General features: G+C 36.9%; 1 protein-coding gene across 13 annotated transcripts in view; it reads left to right on the forward strand.

Moving 5' to 3' along the window:
• The window catches only part of LOC134751771 (hemicentin-2-like), a 634,647-nt gene that overhangs the window by 429,666 nt on the left and 180,406 nt on the right, over positions 1 to 24,575 (forward strand). For all 13 annotated transcript variants that reach the window (XR_010128692.1, XR_010128693.1, XR_010128696.1 and 10 more), the window contains exon 4: positions 680 to 834. Coding sequence is in view for 8 of the 13 variants with exons in the window: in XM_063687232.1 (XP_063543302.1) it covers positions 680 to 834 (155 nt within the window). In the remaining 5 variants the exon portion in view is untranslated. The remainder of the gene's footprint in view (positions 1 to 679; positions 835 to 24,575) is intronic.

Genomic DNA, 24,575 nt, shown 5'->3' on the forward strand with positions numbered 1-24,575 from the left:
CACGTGTCCCGTATGCCAGATGACTTGTGGACTAAATCAACCACCAATTGGGCCCCACAAATCGAACCTCGGGGTCGCGGCAAACCCCTACGGAGTTGCCGAGATGATCTTGACGCCTTTGATAGGAACTGGTGGGAGACGGGTCAAGACTGGGATACGTGGAAAGGGAGGAGGGAGACCGCCTTTGCCTAGCGTCGCATGCTCTAGGCCCATATAAATAAATAAATAAGCAAAATATTATTCCGATTAATTATGTATCAGAAAGTAATGCTTTGGCAATGGATAGACTCAAAATTGACTTCTAAACGGCGGGCCACTTGCAGAACTGTTGTATTTCTTTTTCTAACTTCTTAAAAGGTAATTCAATTAACCATTACCTACTTGATGAAAATGAAGATTACTTAAGTGTATCTAATTGAAGTTGCTTCGCGCAAAAGTACCTATATATAGAAGAAAAGACAGATTTATTTAAAAGATGTCCCTGAAAAGTGTTTCAGACAACAAAATATTTCCGAATTTGAACTTAGCTAACTTAGCGGTTAGCGCGAGTGACTAAAAATACGTTAGTGAAACCGCTAAGTTAGCTAAGTAAACGAAATAATTTGTTATCCGTGCTTTTCCTATTTCAGCAGTCACATTTCGACTTCATAAATATAGCAATTTGTCCGTTTGTCCACAGAATGTCAATCAGCCACGTCCCCAACTCCACCTTCGCTGAGCTGGTCATCAACAGTGTCCAGGCCTCAGACGAGGGGCTGTACCGCTGCGAGATCACGTATTTGCAAGTGGGAGACGACTGCAACACCGTGCAGCTGTCTCACTTCAACACATACAGTAAGTGATAGAATAAAAACTTAGTCAAGATGGGGCACTCTGACAACCCCAATTTTCGAATGTGGCGAAGAGGAATAGACAGTAATGAATGAATTAATAGTATTTATTTCAGGACGGGTGGCATACAATTACAATTACTATTATAAATATATCAACAAATAAAGTTCGAACTGAAATAAATGTCATATACTAAGAAAAAATGACTAAGGAATTTATATAGTAGTGTTTCTACTTAAAATAAAAACAAATTAAAGTATTTTCTGTAAATAATTTAATTTGTTCTAATACTTCTAATAGTAAATAAAGTTCGGTACATAATATAAACAAGTCAACCTTAAAAAAATAAAATATAAACTTACGAAACTAATAACCTACCTACGTGGAACGCGAGACATGGAGCTGCGTCCAACGACGCATCAGCGCGGAATCCCAGCGGTCCGCGAACGCGCCCAGGATCCCGTTGGTGCTGCAGCGAACTCTGGCTAGCAGGGAGGCGCACCGCTTGCGCATTATAGTAATGCAGCTAATGTGTGATTGTCACTCATTCGTTAGAGAATAAAGGACGTTGGAGCAAGCTATTTGGAACTGAATGAATTCAAAACGCTGCCCTTAAGCTCCATCATCCCATACATGGAGATGGTCGCAAAAGCTCTAGAGTAGGCAATTGATCTTGAGGGGTCGATTGCAAGGGCCCCCGAAGTATTAAGTTAAGCAGTAATAGAATAGATTAAGGGGGGCTAATGAAAGTTATCTATTTAGGAATTTTAGGCTGTGTGAGAAAATGATTGGAATTTCATTAGTGATGGGCAATGTGTCTGAATATATGTAGGTATTTTTGTTGGATTTATATTGGTGTAGTAGCCAAAATAGAATAGTAATTTATCCTAGACTTCAACTATATCTATATAACGAATTTATGAAGATTATTTATGATTTAATGAATTAAATGCACTTAAAATATTTACAAAAATAATTAAGTTCTACAAGTTCGTAAAAATTTCATGACCGGGAATAAGCCTTTGAAGTTAAACAATTATTTTTTTATACACCGGTTATTGAAAATAGATGCCCTTATACATATATATATTTATATATATATATATATAATAAATAAATTAGATACTTTATGGGTGACAATGATTCTGGCGCAGGTCAGGGCTAATGTACTGTGGCTAAATGTACTACCTAACAGATTTTACCTTCTTTTCTACTTATTTTTTGTAATAATCGATCATATTCATATCGATCCTCTGTTCTTGTGCTGTATGAACTTGTACATGTGTAATTAAGTTGGGCAATAAGCTTGTTATATTTTATTCCGTTTCTATAAGTGAAAACCTATAATTGGCTTTCTTATTCTATTATAGTTTTTGGATATGTATAGCGCTGTTGGTTTTCCATGTAGTACCAAAATAAAATATAATAAAATAAAAATATTGTCTTCGGTTACCGCGATAGTTACAGCGTTCGTGGTCAACGGGTGACTGACGAAAAACTACAAAATGCAAAAATACCCACATACTAAAAATAATGAACCACCATAGACTATAAGCTTTAAGGATTCGAAAAGGGTCGAAAGGGGTCGTAAAGGGTTCGAAACGTCGGGATGTATTATAAATTCAATATACGCGATATAATCCGTTTTCATAGTTTTATTTCATAAAATAAAAAATAAAAACATAACTCAAATCAAATCAAAAATAAACAACAGTTTGCCACAAGGCTCTATACTGGGTCCCATTTTATAAAGTTATTTACCAATTCGGTTTAACGCCCAAGAATATCATCTTAAAGTTTCCGCTTGCCAATGCAAATTTGAAGTTCGCCAAGTTTCAGTAAGTAAAATAAAATATAGGAAGCGCTTTCAATTCCTTTGTTTAAGACAGAAATTACATAACCTTACTTTTGCTTTAAGAGGAAAGGGAACGACCACTCCTCCATACAAACGTCCGAGTCCCTATTTTCCTCCCTGGATTTTTACATTATGTTAAATATTTGTACACAATTTGCTGTATATTAACCATAGATATGATAATTTTTGAACATTTGAGTTAGGAGCTTTTAAAATATTATCATCATCATATATTTAAGAGTTATACTCTTGTCGGTGGAGCGATTTCCATAAGTGTCGGTCCTCTGCCTTCTCCTTGACAGCCTGATACGACATGATGTTGAGTTTTTCCTTTACTTGATCTATGTATGTTCTCCTTGGTCTCCCCCTCCGCTTCCTTGCCTCAACTAAAACATGGTAGGAGAGAAGAGGAGTTTGTTGAGAACCATAGAAAATTTATCAAAATATTGTACATATGGAATTTATTTCTCGCTCCTATATCTTATAATAATCAAAAATCGAAAAAACTCTAACGAAGGAGCATAGCTATGGTAATGTACATTAAAGTGTGCAGAAATATTTTCCATAATGTCAATATCTAGGGAGGAAAATCGGATCTACGTTTGTATGTAGAAACGGTCGTCTACTATACTCTTAACTTTATCACTTACAAAAAACGTATATATCTGTATCACTGCCTTGAAATCAAACCAAATATATCTAAACACGTGTGTACCTTATTCCGTTGTAATAAGGCGGAAATTGTATTATGTACATATATTTGACGCTGCTCGAGTCTAATCCGTTTTGGGTGTCTTATCCGGATTAACCGATATATCGCAAGTTGTGTCAATAACCAATCACGACGAAACAAATCCTGGTAGGGATGTGGTATGCGTTGCATGTCGATAGTTTAGGTTTAATCTTTAAAAAAATACGTTAAATATGTTATGGTTTTAACATTCTGGGGGAAGCGACAGCCAGGGCTAACACCGCTGCCTACTGGTCATCCATCTTATAAAAAACCGGCCAAGTGCGAGTCGGACTCGCGCTCCGAGAGTTCCGTACTTTTTAGTATTTGTTGTTATAGCGGCAACAGAAATACATCATCTGTGAAAATTTCAACTGTCTAACTATCACGGATCATGAGATACAGCCTGGTGAGAGACGGACAGACGGACAGCGGAGTCTTAGTAATAGGATCCCGTTTTTATCCTTTGGGTACGGAGCCCTAAAAAGGAACCTTGACACGAAAAGAAGAAGAAAAACGTTATATATGAACAAATAATACAAATGACATAATTTACTAGGCAAAACTATGACCAATAAGAAATTATAATATCAAAATGTTTCATGACAATATATTTTAATGATCTTAAACATGGTAATAAGACTGCTAATTTATTTTTAAAGAGTAATTGCTGAGACATTGTTATTAATTAAAACAATAGGCCTGAATCGAACTTTAAGATACGTGAAAAAATTGCTCAAGATACGACATGGTTCAAATATGTCAGTGTCAAAAGTGACGTTTCTTCAAACAAAAACGACACGAATCAGGCCGATTATTGCTCCTGAGATCCAGACTTAGTTTTGTTTTTGTATTTGGAACCTATAGATAATCAATAAAAGTTCAGAATATATTGTAGAATATGTTCAAAAATTTGTACTAGGGGTCACAGGTTATTTCAAATAAGTGTAAAATATAAAATTTGTCTCCATTCAGGATTTCAGCAATTGTCGATAACATCGACACGTCCCATCACTGTCACCATCTTCTCTACGATATTGTGTTTGCCCTGCCTCGAGCTATGCTATTCAGAGGTGCCACGTTCCATCCCCCTCTAACGCACCACTAAATCTATCTTTTGTCTCTTTTAGCCTTGGGAAAAAGCTTTAGTGTGGAATAAAATGAATGCGGGGTATTTTATTCGAAACGTTATTTTATTTTGGCCATAAAGGGAGAATAGCATTATTATATTTACAAGGCAAGTGCCATGGCTTTGTGTGTGTTTTACATATAAATATCGGCATTAGAGATTAGTTCACGCACACAACAACAACTTATCAATGACAACGAGATTTTGACATTAGTGTTCTTTTTAGGGTTCCGTACCCAAAGGGTAAAAACGGGACCCTAATACTAAGACTCCGCTGTCCGTCCGTCTGTCTGTCTGTCTGTCTGTCACCAGGCTGTATCTCATGAACCGTGATAGCTAGACAGGTTAAATTTTCACAGATGATGTATTTCTGTTGCCGCTATAACAATAAATACTAAAAATACTAAAAACAAAATAATATAAATATTTAAGTCCCATACAACAAACGTGATGCCGTTTTTTGCGTAATGGTACGGAACAGAACCCTTCGTGCGCGATTCCGACTCGCACTTGGCCGGTTTTCTTTTCGTTCAACAGCCAAATTGGCCATTTTATTTAATATACAGGCATATTCTTATTTGAATAAGAATAATGTTAATTTGATCAGATCCATATCTAATCCAAATCTTAATAAAATTGGAATACGCCTGATATTCACTGCCAGCGCCCAATCCACTAGGCGGGTTCTCTGTTCGTAGTCGCTTTTCTCTACATTGCGGAAAATACATGTTATCGGCGACGAGTAACGCGTAGATCTTACTTTAATGTTCATGCTAAGTTATTTAAGCGTAGTGTAAAATACACAATAACACCACTACACCACTCTTGGCACGACCGCTCGGCGCCACGGTTAACAGCCAACTACCCCCACTCCTGCAGGTGCAGTATACTACATCCCTTCCTTATTTTAACGAAAAGAAAAGAGTATTGATTCGCTCAGTCTTGTAATCATTCAATTATTTGGAAATCGATACATTTTTATATTTCAGTTAATTATAGATTCAATACAACAATCATCATACACTATACTACACGTAGGTAGGTACCTATTGTTTTAAAATGTGAGCGTAACATGGATTGTAAGTAAAAAATAGCGGCCATGTTAATGTAACTTTAAGCATTACTTAGTACCTTTTTTTTTTTTTTATTATAAACTGATCGGCGATTGGCCCTAGTCACACCTGATGGAAAGTGAAGACAGGGCCTACGATGGAGCTCACCGGTTCAGTAACAGCCTATTCACTCTTGTTTTAAAGAGACCGAGGTCATATTGATCAGGGAATACAGATGGCGGCCTAGCCTAGACATTATGAGTTTATTCATTTTCAAACTTTTTTACCTTCTACCTCAGAATTTTAGTGCTTCGTTGATTTAATCTGAAAAACACTCAAGATTGCGCTTGGCTACCTTATTCTAAGAATTGGCATAGGCAGTGAATCAAAGCGAAAATTGTGAGCAAAAATTTCATTTTCTTTTAAAAATAACAGCCAATCAGATACCTAAACAATACGCAACTCTTAAAAGCAAATTAATTTAAAACTTCCAACTCCCCTTCTCGTTCATCTATTAAAACGTCAATACGTCACCGATTGCTTCGGGCCGTCAATCTATCGATCTATTAAATTTACTTTAGCTATACAGCAATTATTCAAATGAGGCTGTCATTTAACAACGCCCACGGACTGCCACGGAGCTGCTTTAAAAGACTTGAAAGGACGACCGCTTTTTCATACAAACGTAGACCCCATTTTCCTCTCCGGATACTAACATTATTAGAAATATTTCGACACAATTTGATGGATATCAACCCTTTCATTTGATATTTTTTTGACTTTTTATTGACTAAGAGTTATGAGCTTTTTAACATATGTATGGATATCGTTTTTCGCTTTTAGCTCTTTTAATAATCTGAAAATCTAGATCAAATTGAAATATGTCTCTCAATACTTAACTAATTTAGCGGTTTCACTCACGTATTTTTAGTCACTCGCGCGACATGTTTAGTGTTTAGTGCGATGTGTTAGTGCTCGAAAATGGAGACCTAGGCTCTCCGAAACATGTTGCGCGAGTGACTAAAAATACGTGAGTGAAACCGCTAAGTTAGTTAAGTTAATATGTCTCACGATAGTTTAATTTCGATTATTGCAAATCTGAAAATCGATAAAATTCAATAGAAGGAGCATAGTAATAGTCAATATACATCAAACTGTGTAAACATACTTTCTATAATGTTAATATCCAGAGAGGAAAATGAGGATTACGTTTGTATTGAAGCTGCCGTCTCCTTACCTCCTAACAACCCTTAGATTTTAGTCCTTAGTACGAAGCTTTCAGATTATGCCAAGCGTGATATAAGTTGACATGGTTTAATGTGAAAAACCTTTGGGAGTCGCTAGGTGGAAAATCGTAGCATTTACAGTCTTGTAAGTTTTTCAAGTTGTTGTAAGTACATAGAAGAAATAAGACTAATGGCTCTGTGAGCTGTAACACAGGGCGGACACGCTATTACATCAAAAATCACTTGCGTTTCTATGTGTGAACGGCACGTCTGTACACGCGTCATGCGACATAGTGTAAGTTAGACTTATATTGACCGGGATATAGACCGTGATTACCTTTTGTATTATTTGTGAGCTCCCGATATTTCGACGCAGTTACATGCATCATGTTCACGGGTGACTGAAGATAGCGGGTGGGTGTCAAAGTTGTGTAGACAGCGCTCTGTCTACCCTCATTCTTGCGCGTCGGCTGCGTAATGTAACTGCGTCGAAATATCGGGAGCTCACAAATAATACAAAAGGTAATCACGGTCTATATCCCGGTCAATATAAGTCTAGTGAAACTAACCGTGAATCATTCAAAACTCTAATAGTGTAAGTTGTTAAAAATAGTACAGAGAGTACGCCAGAAGTCCGTAAGGTTTCTATCGCTGGGCGAGGTAATTCGAGTCGGGGCGATGATAATACTATTACTTATTTTGAGGCTGTAATGTAGACCTCGCGAAAAGCTTACAAAATGTAAAAAAAACTTCCTTGAGTCATTATCACGCCGTACTCACTTGCACTTATCCTTGGCAATTTCCACCATTTTAACCGGTTGTACCTTGTTTTGCAGAAAATTGCTTCATAGAATGTAGTGTTTCGCAGAATTTTCATTTCATAGAAAACATATTTTTTCACAAAGGGTCACATTTCCAACCTTTTTTTTCGTCAGAAAATGCTTTTACGCATACACGGGCTTGTAGAGGGAGCCCGGGTTATGCAGGACTCGATGGGTGTATGTTGCCCGTAATACCTGCTAAAAACTGACCTTGGCCGCTTCGCTGGCTTTAGGTGGGAACACGGGTCCACTTGCGTATTCCCCGCGGACCCACCAGCGCATTTCCAACCTAACCTAACCTACTTTTCTGTTAGACCTAATGGGTTCTACACAATGACCTTTAAGCTGTACCTAAAAAGTTAACGGTTTTTGAAAAAATAAGTTTCTATGAAACGAAAATTCTGTGAAACATTACATTCTACAAAACAATTTTCTGTGAAAGAAGCGGACACCATTTTGAAAATAACGAAAAGAGAAAAATTATATCTAACTACGTTCGGTAGTTCTGCTCACAAAATTTTACGAGAATTGGTTGAGAAATGCGACCTGCAGAGAACATCCGGAAATACGAAAGCATTTTTGTCCAAGATGAAATGGAGACCTTCGCTAACACTCGGTCAATTAGGAGGCATAGCAGAATATGTATCTATAAAAATAATGTCTTTACCTTTACTTCGTCCCCTTCTATCAAGGAAAATTGCCAAATATATCTAAATGTAAATGCCGCAAGCCGCAACCATCATTTTAAGATGTCAGTCACGGGTTTAAATGGTTAAGCTATTTAGCAATGTTGGTGGAATCTTAATTAGTACTAGTGACTTTACGGTATTTACTCCTTATATACCTGTTGTCAAGGTAGATAAGTCTTACGTTTAATAACTGTGTTGCCCTTAATAGAATGTTATTATTACAGTACATAATATATTTTGTCAGACATGTAGAAATCTCTTCATTACGAGACTGTTAAGTATTTAAATAGTTCTGCAGTGACTTCTGGTTGAAGAAATGTCTTGATAGATCGTATCTATAACCGTTTGATAACAAGAAATTATGAAATAAAACTATAAAAAGGGATTAATTATAATCATTTATTGTATAGTATTCATATTACATGTCAGTTATTTACAAAAAAATAGAATCAGGTGTTACTTTGCGGAAATCCAAACAAAACAAAAAAAAATTTTGCTAATCCGCGAAATAGTAACGTGGTAGTCAATCAGTGCTAACCCGTTTTATATTTACTTACGTACATTTTGCATGCAATTAATGTCTTAACCGGCGACGTACATACCATGTACCGTGTTGTAACCCAAACACTTTGTTTCCTACACGTCTTCGTTAAAATGTAATATGCAAAATTGATAGAGCACCCTGTTTTGAAAGCAATATCTTCACAATATTGCTGCATGCATTGGCGCAAAATATGTTTAACTTTATTCAATTTCTCTTCAGTAAATACTGACTTCATATTTCCTGTGAAGGAATTCAGTTATGATGCACGACACGTATGCGATACGATTCGTCTTTGTCTTACTTTGGTAATAGTTATTTACGATACAAGTGCGGAAAAGAGGAAATTCGAAACGAGTGGCGATAAATTAAAACAAGACTGCAGGGAGTGTTTTAAATCGACACGAGTTGCGAATTACCTATTCGCACGTGTATCGTACAACGTTTTACAGTACATATGGCCCTTTAAACTTTCGACATATGCACGAAAAGTGCTCTTTTACGCACTAGTGCGAGAAAGTAGCACCATATGTACTGTAAAAACATTTTAAACCCGTATATTTTCCTCTTACTGCCATCATACTCGTATATACCTAGGTATTTTGTTCAATTGCCTATCTACATTTTAGGTACCTAAATATAAGTTTATATTAAAGAAATAGATAACAATTCTATTTCTACATTTTGTTCATACCTTTTTTTGGTAACTTTACTAACCTACTTATTTACAAATATATTTTTTCTCAAAGATAAAAATTAAATTTTGAATCCGATTATAATATTTAAACTAAATTTTATAGAGTCGGACCACGCTAAGTTTTCATGCCAAATGCTACGTCAAGGTATTTAGCTTATAGGGATATGCATGCGTTCTTACTGCTAAGTTTGTGCAAAGTAAGTGTGGTCAGAGTTTATCTACAAAAGCAAAACCCATCTTCATTAGTTCTTCCGTCATAGGTATTAATCACTAGGCTTTTTTTACATTTGTGCATATCCAATTCTATCGACGCGCGGTGGGGCGCAGGCTGGCGCGGGTGCACGGAGCGGGCGCACGCGCCGCACGCACGCGGATGCCATTGTAGGTATAATCCGTCGCCAGACTCCAGATAGCGTTGCTCTTACTATTCTTCGTTAACCCACCCGCTTCGTGCAACTGCACCAGTTAGCGCACGGCCTATTATTATTATTGCGAGCCTATTGTGTCCCACTGCTCGGCAAAGGTTTCCCCCCTTCTCTTCCTCTCCTCCCGTTTTTAAGCTACATCTGACCAGTCTCTCAAAAACCGACTTGGGACGCCGGATCCCCGGTTTGACTCACGGGGCACCCACTCGGTGGTCATCATCATCATAACTTAAGACCTTGCCAGTCCTTTCTTTCCTGAGCCAGTCTTTTAATTTTCTTGTACGATGCATTCTCTTTTACTTGGCTCAGATATGTGATTCTAGGCTTTCCACTGCCTCTCGTCTTTTCAATTTTGCCTTCCAGGATGTTGAGGAAAAAGTTGACACTCGGTGGTGGACGGTATAAATATCCGAAAATTCTCGTGCAATTTCCAAATTCACCTTTATCGAAACTCAGTGAAAATCGTCGCATATAAATCCCACTGATCCAAGCGAAGATACCGGAAAGTTTCCAAAGACCAAGATTAAAAATCTCTTTTCAGTCTAAAATATGTCTTTGCGGATTACTCACTGGAAGCTCAAAGGGGTTTTTTAAGATTTGATTAAGATCTGGGCTTTAAATATCGTCTAGATTTTACGGCGTATTTTAAGTTATTTTTACAGAGATCTTATAACATTTTTTAAGATTATGTCAATTAACGATGAAATAACGATTAGGTATTTAGAAATGAGCTGATTTTGTTAGGACTCACAAAACCTAACCTTAGATAAGAATTTCTAAAATGCTTCCTTTTTCAATTTTACAGTTTTTTTAAACGATATTTCTATAGTACAGTCAAGGGCATAAATATATATATATACATTCCCAAAGTTTTAAAAATATGTGTACGCTCTTACACCTTAGACAATAAAGTCGTGTTTACATATTTTTGAGCCATTTGTCTGGATCGATATTTTTGCCTTCGACTGTACCTACTACCCCATCAAACTTGTAAAATCGGCTCTCATGCAATTGTAATTGAAAATCTCAAAAATATTTTTTTTTTAATTTTTTAATTAAAAAACCGTTAAAATGGTTTAAAGGTTTAATGGTTGCCACACCTTTAAACCTTTCTCTTTTATGCATTTTTGAGTTGTCATAACAACTTAGTACCAAATTAATTCCCTCTAAAAATTATCCTTTGAATACCTATTTAAACATAATCAAGAGAAGTCCCAAAAAAGTTTCAAACAATAATACCCAATCTCTCTCGCTACATTTACAACAAAGAATATTTTCTTTTCGCGCTCATATTTCACGTAAACAACACTATCTTCACACAATTACAATATCAAAAGAAAAACGACTTAACAACCATTCTTTCACTATACATATATGACCTTTCGCTTCAGCATTTTGGTACAACCCATTCGTCATAGTTAACTTTATCGGGCTTGAAACAAAATGCATCGCATACACTGAGCGTTGTGTTCCGGTGTTACTTCCCCTGCGTACATGAGAACTGTAATCATTTTCAACCTTATAGATTCAACGTAAGGTTGAATATTGTGTAGATATTTTTGGAGGTGTAGCAGTAGTGTACAGAGAAATAAATCGTTTGGATAAAAGGCTTGAGAAGTGTGGCTTTTCCTTCCTATGTTGGACTGACGGTAAATAAATAATATTCGGTTTTAAGAAATGTGTTCAAAATTGGGAGTTACTTTAGATGGCAATTGAATGAAAATAAATTGTATAACCATCTTCTTGGAGGCCTACCGGCAGTTCGTCTTCCGGTACGCGGACCTGGTGAAGGTCGCGGGAATTCGGTGGTTGCGAGCGGCACAGGATCGGTCGGAGTGGCGAGCCTTGGGGGAGGCCTATGTCCAGCAGTGGACGTCTATCGGCTGACATGATGATGATGATGATGATGAAATTGTATAACTTATACGATTATTTTAAACATACTCTTTGAATGAATGAATGAATGAATGATTTATATTTGCATATGAATATTGGGTTACTTAAGTAGGTGTTGGGTACAATATTTTGAATTTGTTTCACCAAGATTCTACCTATATACAGGTGTGCATGCACTGTATATTGGCTTGATTCGCTACTAACAGTAGTAGAATTTGGCCACATCACAGAAAATTAATAATACGACTTAATTATAATATCTTACAACATAGTTCAATTTATACCTATAAATTTATACAATGTCAAGTTACGTCAATTTGATTATAAAAGTTCAAATAAATACAAAATTAGAAAGAATGTCATACACGTAAGCTTAAGAATTACAATTAAAAGGATTAAAATTTATAACTAAGAAAGTCAACAATACTATAAAAACAACACTTTCGCGATTATGATTATTATTTTACTTGAAAACGGTGGTTCCATTTTCAGAAAAACGTAAATTAAACCTTATATTAAGCCTTTAACCTTCCTAATTTTCAATTAAGTTAAGCCTTACAAAATTTGATTATTTCGACCGACAAAAGAATTTTTAGATTTTTTAAGTTAGGTACAAGTCCAACTCTTAAATTAAGACACTTAATCATTATTAGTTTGGTCTAAATCATTTTTGAAAAGTATACGTTTTTCGGAACAGGGATTCCTGATAAAACATAATGGATTAAAACAGAAAATGAACTACTAACTGATTATGTAGTTGCCTACTAAGCAAGTATATTTATGCTTATATTTACATGTCACATTAAATGAACCTATTATTTATTATTATTACGAGCCTATTGTGTCCCACTGCTGGGCAAAGGCCTCCCCCCTCTTCTTCCACTCCTCCCGGTTTTGAGCTACATCTGGCCAGTTGCTCAAAAAGGAGTCCAAGTTATCCCGCCATCGCCGACGAGGTCTGCCGGATCCCCGGTTTGACTCATGGGGCACCCACTCTGTGGTTATTTTGGCCCACAAGTCATTCGGCATGCGGCAGACATGACCAGCCCAGTCCCACTTTAACTTGTCCGCTTTCCGAGCTACATCTATTATTTGGGTTTTAGAGCGCAGACCTAAATAATTTTAAAATAATTTGACCTACGCAAATCAATGGTACTCCATTCTTTTACAGTGTAGGTATCATTTAATTTTTTACATGCAATTTCTTTAAACAAGAAATGTCTTCATACGTTTTATTCCTGGCCCCTCCATCAATTTCCCTATCATTTGTCAATTCCAGTGTAAAATGTCCATTCTCGCATACGTAATGAGGAAGCGGAACGAGTAGTGTTGGTAAAAACGAGTCTTATGAGACTGAATTTGAAGAATACTATCATGAGTCACTGACAGTGTCAAAACTGACATATACTCTAATGTCTACGTAATTTACTTTCTATATATCTCGCTCGCACTAATATGTCAGTACGAGCAAGATGCATAGAAAGTAAGTACGTTCACGGTAGCATTTATGTCAGTGCCCAACTGATGGTAGCCGTACCGTCTATCTTTGAGTTAAAGAATTCCTAGTCGTAAATGGAGTAAATTTTGTCGTCTTTTTAAAGATGACACGAAAGTAATAAACAAAGAAAACTGAAGAATTAATTTACTATTCGGAGCGCGTCTATTTAGGACTTCATCACTAAAGAAATGCTGTAAACTAACGGTAAATTTGTATGTGGTATTTTCTATAAAAGGGACCTTATTGTCGACGGCGCTTACGCCATTATTAACCATGCTCTGATATAAATACAATGCGTGCGGCGTAAGGGCCATCGACAATAAGGTCCCTTTTCATAGAAAATGCCACATATTACTGGACGCCCTAGCATATAAAAGCTTACAAATTCATTGTAACAATACGAGTCGAACTATTTGTTTACTAGCATACCTAAACTCTGAAACACATCAGGCCCCAATTTCACCACGGTGACAGGTGCGACAATTGTAAAACATCAATGTTGCTGACGTCACAGGCATCCATGGGCTACGGTTACCGCTTACCATCGGGCGGGCTGTATTCCTGTTTGCCACCATCATTGTAATATTTAAAAAAACTTTATTATATCGGCAAGAAACAGGTACGTTTATGACGATGATGATGACAATTGTCACAAGATTTATAAGAATTTCCGGTAATTCTTGACAGGAAATAAGTTTTAATAACAAAACTTCCGTGAGACATAGACATATCAAATGACAATAATGCCGTAAACGAGGGTAGTTTCTCGCCCCCCCTGCCGCCACCGGCGCCCGCGCCGAGTCATCGGGCGCGGAGGGCTGCGGCCCGCAGTCTGCGCCGGTCCGTCACCGTCGACGCAAGCTCCTGATGACGCTCCTCGGTACGGAGTGAAACATGTCGAGCGTTTTCGACTTAAAACACATGAGTGACCCGTTATTAATATATTTAATAGGAAATAAGTTCTATGTAAGAATTTTGCGACAATTGTCGTGTTTCTTGTGACAATTGTCATTAGCATCGCAAAATAAGTACTTATTTATTGGCGATATAATGGAATTTTTTTTAATTAAAATGTTAGTGGCAAACAAGCACACAGCCCGTTCGATGGTAAGCGGTTACTGTAGCCTATGGAGGCATGTGACGTCAGTAATTCCATTCGTTCGGACGAAACGTTTTGCCTCCTCCTTTTTGGTACGGACGGCTAAGGAATGGAATGCGCTCCCGCCATCTGTATTCCCTGATCAATATGACCTCGGTCTCTTTAAAACAAGAGTGAATAGGCTGTTACTGAACCGGTGAGCTCCATCTTAGGCCCTGTCTTCACTTTCCATCAGGTGTGACTAGGGCCAATCGCCGATCAGTTTATAATAAAAAAAAAAAAAAATAGTGATTTTGACAATTGTCGCACCTGTCACCGTGGTGAAATTGGGGCCAGGCGAGTCCTAAAAGTATATTTTAAAGAAATTGATTATTATTGTCCAAGATTACGAGGTACATAATAACAGTGTTATTAATAAATATTAAATAAATATTATAGGACATTCTTACACAGATTGACTAAGTCCCACAGTAAGCCCAAGGAGGCTTGTGTTATGGGTACTCAGACAACGATATATATAATATATAAATACTTAAATACATAGAAAACACCCATGACTCAGGAGCTGTGCTCATCACACAAATAAATGCCCTTACCGGGATTCGAACCCAGAACCATCGGCTTTACAGGCAGGGTCACTACCCACTAGGCCAGACCGGTCGTTTTTAGACGTAGATGGGTGCCTTTTGTTACTCCTCAGACAATACGATAGGTCACTATTTTATTTAGTGCAAATAAACTTCGTCTACATTACTTAACCGGTCAATTCTAACAAAGTGATAATTACTAGATACCAGAACAATCCGAGATGTAACAGATACGTTATTAGTTTAGTACTCAACTAGTTACCTTTTGCAGTTCGATTCAATAAACCAATTGTCATTTCACGCTACAATTATTGTGACGTTCTGGGATATCCATTCGATGTCTAAGTAATATCTTAAGCCAAGAGTAACTACTAGAGCGGTACTGTCATAGTAAATTTTGTAACCCCAGTAAATTCACTGCCATCTGTCGACACACTTTAAAACTAGAAATAAATAAAACTATGAAAACGGATTATATCGCGTATATTGAATTTATAATACATCCCGACGTTTCGAACTCTTTACAGCGTTCGTGGTCAACGGGTGACTCACCCGTTGACCACGAACGCTGTAAAGAGTTCGAAACGTCGGGATGTATTATAAATTCAATATACGCGATATAATCCGTTTTCATAGTTTTATTTCATGAGTAACTATCGCGGTAACCGAAGACAATATTAGAAATAAATATTTATAAAAATACGATAAAATGTATTTAAATATAGATAAATGTTTTTTTTTATTTGCATTAATTATTTTTATGATTTTGACCCATGTTCTTTCACTGATATGCGTTAAAATTGTTAAATAACAAAAAAAAACCGTCAACGCCATCTATACGACAGTAGGCCAAAGCTAGTAGCGCCCTCTGAACGAGAATCAAATTTTCTTGATTTTTCACGTTTTTTCCTTAGACTGTATCCATCTATTACGGAGTTATATCTATCTTTGCTTAAGCTAATTAAAGAGATTGTTCAAGAGGACATTCGTAATCGCGGAAATGTCAAAATTGACATGACTTTCTTAAATATCTCGTTATCGTTTCTGTTTCATATCTAGTTGATATCTAATTGATATCTAGATTATTGTTCGAATTGGTCCGTAAGTCAACTAAAACTTAGTTCAGTCTCAAAAGTGTCTTAAAAACTAACCCCCCAACCCTAGCAAGGGGTTCTATTCAAGATTACAAGGTATATAATAACAGTGTAGACGTGGACGGGTGCCGTGTTACTATTCCTGCCTTGGACAATATGACGGGCCCCTTTGTTATTTAGTGCAAATTGCTTTGACATATTATTACTAGGTTATTATTAGAGCTTCACGCGTGTCTGTGGAGAATAAACAAAAGCAAAGAAATAGTACAGTTCGTTTTGTTCCCGCTACCCAGAAGTTCTCTGGAAGAAATCGCTCTCTAGTGAACGCCTGTTGTCTGCCTCTATCTATTTTCTTTAAGCTGCATCTTTTACTGAGGTGTGCTTATAAAGAGCATTATATCTATCTATGTAATAACTAAACACATAAAAAAAGTTGGTATGTGTTTTGAAAGTATCAATTTAAAATATGAATTTATTAAGTATTATACTCCTCATACTAATTTATTTGTAAAGTCATTTTACACGTCAAGCAAGAAAAATATAATAGTAACACTTGGATCAAAGATAGATATAACTCCGTAATAGATGGATACAGTCTAAGGAAAAAACGTGCCTCGAAAATCAAGAAAATTTGATTCTCGATCAGATGGCGCCACTAGTTTTGGCCTACTCTCGTATAGAGGGCTTTGACTGTTTCGTTTGTTATTTATAATTTTAACGCATACCAGTGAAAGAACATGGGTCAAAATCATATAAAAATAATTAATGCAAAAAAAAAAATTATCCATATTTAAATACATTTTAACGTATTTTTATAAATCTTCATTTTTAGTTTTAAAGTATGTCGATAGATGGCAGTGAATTTAAAGTGGTTACAAAATTTACTATGACAGTACCGCTCTATTTTATTATATCCTCATTGCTAGGACTAATAACAAAATAATATTAGTAGGTACACATTATTTATATATGTTTAAAATAAATTAGGTTATTATTATTTATTGTGCAATAATCCAGCCTAGTTTTAGTTTTTATTTTGTATTAGTTTATGCCCGTGATTTCCTCCGCATAGAAGTCTTTAAATGGCATCCGTTTTTACTCCTGTAGGTATATAAAAGGAATAAAAATTAATCTTTGTCTTATTCTAAGTTATAGACTATTCATATGTTAGGTTACCACCGGGTTGATGATGAAAACTAATACTTGTACCAATATTTTAACTTTATTCGTTCGCTACCAACATAATAACAACCAATTTACAATAAATATTCTAAGACGTCTACACTGTAACTCGTCTGTACACGAACTACCCCTTGTCACAGTGTACCCGCCTTTTAATAACAATTCAAGATGGCGGGAACCAGTGACAAGTGAGGGTCAACTGATACTCTTTTTTAAGCTAATCGTAAAAGTAAAAATCATCAAAATATAAGCTATTAATAAATAATGATCCTTACAAACAGTGTTGCTAACACATATGTGCCAAGTTTCACAATAATTCGTTCAACTGTGGCGTGATTAACAAAAATATAACTAACAGTTAAGTAGGTAGTATTTTAAGCATACTTTGCCGCCCCAAAAGTGTGTCAGATTTATCTAAAACTGATAATAACGGATAATTTTCAAAGGTGCCAAAAGATAAGTATTTTTTCTAAAAATAAACGCCTTCATTGAGCCATAAAACTGTTCTTAAAAAACTCATTACGTGTTGGGTTCCGTCTCAAGTCGTAAACGATGCCTTATCGACCGTCCTCAGCTTTTAACTCTTGGTCTAGTGCGTTAAGGGTGTTGCATCAACAGAAATTAACGGGGGAATTAAAGCAAAATGCCACCGACTGTCATTTCATGCATAATTTTAATTCCATTTGCAAGTCGCTAAACAATAATGTTATTCCATAACTTGTTCTTTTGTCGCGACCTTTTCCCATCTACTTGGGGTCGGCCCTCCTTATTCTTCTCTTCCACTGTGCTCGGTCTTTAACTGTGCAGGCGTCCAATCCTAATTGTTTTAGGTCTTTCTCGACCGTCGTAAGCCAAGTGGCGGGTGGCCTTCCAGGTCCCCGTTTCTTCGTTGGCAAATCTAGGGCTAGCTTTACTGTATGGTCCTCAGGCCGTCTTTGGATATGCCCGTACCAGCGGAGACGGTTTTAACTTAACTTATTCTGTGATAGGCAGAACCTTAAAGCTTCCCCTGACAAACTCACTCCGGATTTTGTCTAACCTGGTGACACCCGCAGACCAGCGAAGAATCCGCATTTCAGTTGTGTGTCGTTTGTTGAGGTGCTAATAATGTTATTCCATAACATTGAAATTTAATAGTGATGGATGTAATAAAGACCGTGATGTGATGTGCTGGTTTATCCTCAGGAGTCATTTTCGCGGTTTTGATTTCGGAACCTTCTTTTATTCCGTTACTAGCGACCCGCCCCGGCTTCGCACGTGTGCAATACTGATGTATTATACATATAGACCTTCCTCTTGAATCACTCTATTAAAAACCGCATCAAAATCCGTTGCGTAGTTTTAAAGATATAAGCAAACATAGGGACAGACAGACAGCAGGAAGCGACTTTGTTTTATACTATGTAGTGATAATAAAAAATTTAAAAATACCCTTTTGGGTCTAATTTAGATTGCAAGATTTAACAACATACATACGTTGCAAGTTAAAATAAAGCTGGTAGTTGTAAAAAAAAACCGGCCAAGTGCGAGACGGACTCCCCCACCGAGGGTTCCGTACTTTTTAGTATTTGTTGTTATAGCGGCAACAGAAATACATCATCTGTGAAAATTTAAACTGTCTAGCTATCACGGTTCATGAGATACATCCTGGTGACAGACAGACGGACAGACGGACAGCGGAGTCTTAGTAATAGGGTCCCGTTTTTACCCTTTGGGTACGGAACCAAAAACCACGTCAAATGATATTCAATTTGTCACTAAAGATAATCAACAATATGCCTTGGCCAGCTAACTTACCCAGCTTCATCTAACTTAGAATATTCTAGTTATACCCCGAAGTTTGAGAGCTCCGGGCGAACTAACAGACTGGCAGGTCGCATAAACATGTAAACAAAAACAGTAGGCAACTTTGACAGTGGATTTAGATAGTTTGTTAATCATTATTACATACATACATTTACGCTTGGACAAACCTCGATAGCTTAGTTGGTAGAGCTGTCTGACTTGGTTAGTAATAAAGGCGTGAGTTCGAATCTCGCCCCAGGTTTTTTTTAAGATTGTTAGGGTTCCGTACCCAAAGGGTAAAAACAGGACCCTATTACTAAAACTCCTCTGTCCATCTGTCCCTCTGTCTGTCACCAGGCTGTATCTCATGAACCGTGATAGCTAGACGGCGATTCCGACTCGACCTTCCGCTTTTTATATTGTTAGCAACCGACGTTGATGAACACAAAACAAATTAAGTAATTTTAGTGCAAGATTTTTGTACAGTCTCCATCAGATATATCGGAGCAGCCAAGTCTCTCACAAATATCTGAACACGCCTGTATTCTCAAGGCGTTAGCTTACCTGATAAGCTACGGTTTTAAAACTGAAAGCTGCCAGTTAAAATCTCGGAATTTCATTCGAAGTTACATCATACGAGATTAGTTTCATTTTAACAACACTTGCAAGGTAATAACCCTATGTCAAGCGAAATGGACTGTAATGAGGTATAGGTACCAGTCTAATCCGAAAATTGATTGCAAATAGAATCTTATGTCACACTGATAAAATCGGGTCTGTTTTAATTAAAACTTTTAACTACCCGCTTCAAATTCAAACCTAAACCATAAACTAACTGATTCCACTAAAACCCCATTTTTCCAAAGATTTCTATCCAAAGTAGAAAAATGGATTTATCGGAATGAGGGCATTCAGCTTATCTAAGTCCAATGAAATCTGTTCTTTACCCGACGGTAACCATTATAAGCAGGTCTGTGACTACGTATAGTTTGTAAAGATGTAGAGGCCTAGGTTATGTTGGTTTGGTTTATCGGAAGTCGAAATGAAATCAGAGCTCAACGAAATCCAAGCTTTTGTGAGATAAGGAGCCTGATTTAGACTTAACAATTCGAACTGGTTTTGATATAGCCTTGAGTCTTGTCATGAACCTCATAACCAATAAGTGCGAGCGAGATGCTAAGACGACTCCCGATTGCATTCCGCGAGGACAAATATCGACCCATGCCGCCTTGACCCGGATTGTCGAGGGGTTTGAGGTTACCGCGAATGCAGACGCTGGTTCGATTCCAGCCCTGGGCACTGGAGGCCTTGGTCACTTTCTTTCGTATTATTTCAATTTATAATTTGTATAGTAGGTATGTTTCTACCTGAAGTAATACTAATTAAAATATTAAAATAAATTTATTTGTATTCTAACAGCGTTACACTCTCATCCTCTCATGGAATGCTCTCACGTATTTTAGAATTTTGAAAGGTCTACATTTGGTACGAGTTTGGTACCTTCACGGAGATGATGCGAAAAATGGTGTGCGTAAAAAAAATGTCAATTTAACCGTCTTTGTTTACATTTTCACAGCACCAGACTTGTTATAATAACGCTTAACGCAAAGAAAATGAAGAATATATCTTACGAGACAAGTGTGTAGGTACAATACAGATATACAGATCTTTATTGGTAAAATAAAATACATTTTACAAGTCACAAATTCTTAAGACAATGAAAGTATCTAGCTAAAAATGAAATACCTAAGTGAAAACAACTACTAATAAAGTAATTAAAACAACTACGTCGCGGGTAACCATACGAGGCTTACGTTGATTGGTGCAGCAGCGCACGTGGTCTCAAAGTCGTATCAAAATCAGATGAAAACCAAATTCTTTAAACAGAATTTGCCTCCAGATATGTGGTATCCACTTAGTGCCATTATATACATAGCTACGTTGTGCAGGTAGGTTTTTATTCTGTTTGGGTTATTTATATTCCATCTGACCTGTGTAACTATTATGTGCAAGAGATGATTGAGTATTGAGTATTAATAAGAAAGAAAATAATTCCACTTAACAGAAATTCTTGGAGGTAGGGAGCAGAGCCCGGCAAAAATTATTTACGAATAACCGGGAAGATAACTAAATCATCTTTTATTTGAAATAACTAAATAATCCGTCATTTGTTATTTTGAATTTATCTAGATCAGTTATTTTTTATCAGGATAAATTAATTGGGATTTTAAACATCAAACATCAAACATTTATTCAGCAAATAGGCCACAGGGGCACTTTTACATGTCAATTTTTACAAACAATAAAATTAACCCAAAATTACAAAAAAATAATTATATAAATATAAATGTTAAATAAAAGAAAAAAAAGCTAATAAAAACTATACAAATAACAGAAGTACTAAAATTGTTCAGAGATGTAAAAGTCTCTAGGTGTCAGAGATTAAATGTATATAATAATAAAAAAGATCATCAAATCATATTATATTATGATCATAAAATAAAAGATAAATGTCAGTAGTACAGTCAGTGTGACGGTTTGACCCGACGTGACATTCTATAAATTTATTATTATAAGCTTACTTCAATAACAAACGAGGCCAGTTCATCTAGATAATTTATCTAAATAAAAAAGTTATCATCGCAATATTTGTGATTGAATTTATCTTCGAATAAATTTATTTGAAATGATTTTATTTGAAATAATTATCTAGATAAGAAATTATCTAGATAACGCCCAACTCTAGGAAGGTACGTCATTTTTTTTAGAGTGTAACGGTAATGTGATTTGACTTATTTGACTGTCTAATGGTTATTTACGATACAAGTGCGAAAAACCGGAAATTCGCAACTAGTGGCGAATTTTAAAACACGAACGAAGGGTGTTTTAAATCGACACGAGTTGCGAGTTACATATTCGCACGAGAATCGTACAACGCTTTACATCAGTGCATATGGCCCTTGAAATTTTCGACGTCGTTACGTAATCTGCTTATTATAGCACAGGGTGTCGTAATGGAGCACCAGATGTACTGTACATAAGTACTTATTTTCTTTTTAATATTATAGGACAATTTTACACAGATCAACCTAGTCTTACAATAAGCTCAATAAGATATTATATATATTAATAACGGGTCACTCACGTGTTTTAAGTCGAAAACGCTCGACATGTTTCACTCCGTATCGAGGAGCGTCATCAGGAGCTTGCGTCGACGGTGACGGACCGGCGCAGACTGCGGGCCGCAGCCCTCCGCGCCCGATGACTCGGCGCGGGCGCCGGTGGCAGCAGGGGGGGCGAGAAACTACCCTCGTTTACGGCATTATTGTCAAATCAATAAGGCTTGTATTGTGGGTTCTAGACGATGATATATCATAACAGATATACCTATCCTTATACTTAAATACACAGTAAAAACCGGCCAAGTTCGAGTCGGACTCGCGCACGAAGGGTTCCGTACCATTACGCAAAAAAACGGCAAAAAAATCACGTTTGTTGTATGGGAGCCCCCCTTAAATATTTTTTATATTCCGTTTTTATTATTTGTTGTTATAGCGGTAACAGAAATACATCATCTGTGAAAATTTCAACTGTCTAGTTATCACAGTTCATGAGATACAGCCTGGTGACAGACGGACAGACAGACAAACAGACAGACAGACGGACGGACAGTGGAGTCTTAGTAATAGGGTCCCGTTTTACCCTTTGGGTAAAAAACTACTTGACGTAGGACTTTGCATGATATCTTAGCGTAGTTGAGTTTAGCAGTATATAGGTACCTGCATAATGATGATGATGATGATGATGATGATGATCCTTCCGGCCGATTTCGACCATGGCGACCACTTCGACTCCTAGTAACTAGGTGCTAACTGTTACAGTTAGCACGGCGCTCGTGCGCCCGAATATGGCTGATGTAGCCGATCTTCGAGGCGAACCCCCGTGCACATTGAGAGCACGTGAGAACACCAGCCACATAATGGTAATGAATGGAAGCAGGCTGGCGTGCTTTCAGCTCGTCGCGTTTAGCATCGAGGTCAACTATGCGTTGCTCCTCGAAATCGCGGACTTTGTCCAGCACCAGCCTGCGCCACTCAGGACGCTGTGCTGCCAAACCTTCCCACTGAGAGGGCTCGATGTTGCATCTTTTCATGCTTCGTTTCTGAACATCTTTGTATCGGAGGAGTTGTCCGCCAGGTTTCCGCTTACCCTCCTCTAGTTCAGAAAAAAAGATGCGCTTCGCCACTCTCTCCCTCTCTCTCTGACCTGCATAATATTGCATGCATAAGTAACATTAAAACAATTAAACAATTCCATCTACATGAATACACAATACACATATATACCGCATATAGCTACGTGGTTGAAAATAAATGTTTTTACTAGAATATTTGGAAAACACGGAACGAGATTAAAATTACAATGAATCTTCAAAAAAAAATAAAAAAAAAAATCAAAATTTATTTATTTGTAAACATAGGTTAAATATAGTTCTTATACAATAATTTATGTTTCACTATGTTTTGCCATTTGGCATACAAATATAACCAAGAAGAGATGGAGCATGCACTAATTATAACAGATGTCAAACGAAAGTAATATGTTAAATGTCAAACAAAATAAGAGTGTACTAAATTGAAAATTAAATTAATTGAATTATAAACTAAGAGTGTACTTAAAACTAAAACAACTTAAATTCAAAATATGTCGAGTAAATATTCCATTCCTTCTTCTTTCTCTTTGCCCTATTCCCATTATTTGGGGTCGGCTCTCCTCGTTCTCATGCGCCAGGACCGTCTTTCCTGAGTTGTTCTTGGGGTAAGTTGGGCTCGTTCCAAGTCGCGGGTCACAGTAGACCACTATGTGGCTTTAGGTCTTCCTTGTCTGTTTGCTTCCCTGTTCGGCAATGCCAAGGCTTGCCGAACTACGTGGTCTTCGGGGCGTCTCATCACGTGGCCATACCAGCGAAGCCTACTTTCCGTGACTTTATCTGTGATGGGCGCAACTTTGTAACTACCTCTGATGTATTCATTTTTCACTTTAACGAGTCTTGTTACTCCAGCCGCCGACCTCAGCATCTTCATCTCTGCCACATGTAATTTTTGTTCGTGCGCCTTTTTGATTGCCCAGCATTCAATTCATAAAATTACAATGAATAAAATCCTTTTAAAAAAAATCGCTTTTCGCACTTAACAGCCAAGATATAATTAAAACCATACAATCAATTTTCACGAACATCCAATTTCCTTTTCCTCAAATCTTCGTCGGTCTTAAAACGTAAAATAGCAGCAAATTGTAATTATTTCTCGCACCTGTTTTTGAATATTGAACGAATGATTTCCATTACAAATCGGGCTGTATAATTCCGCTTAAGGCTAAAGTCCAGGAAAGATTTTATTCGCATCGCTTCGTAACTAATAAAAACAATAAAATATCAT

The sequence above is a fragment of the Cydia strobilella genome, chromosome 23 (assembly GCF_947568885.1).
Source record: "Cydia strobilella chromosome 23, ilCydStro3.1, whole genome shotgun sequence".
NCBI classification, from domain to species: domain Eukaryota; kingdom Metazoa; phylum Arthropoda; class Insecta; order Lepidoptera; family Tortricidae; genus Cydia; species Cydia strobilella.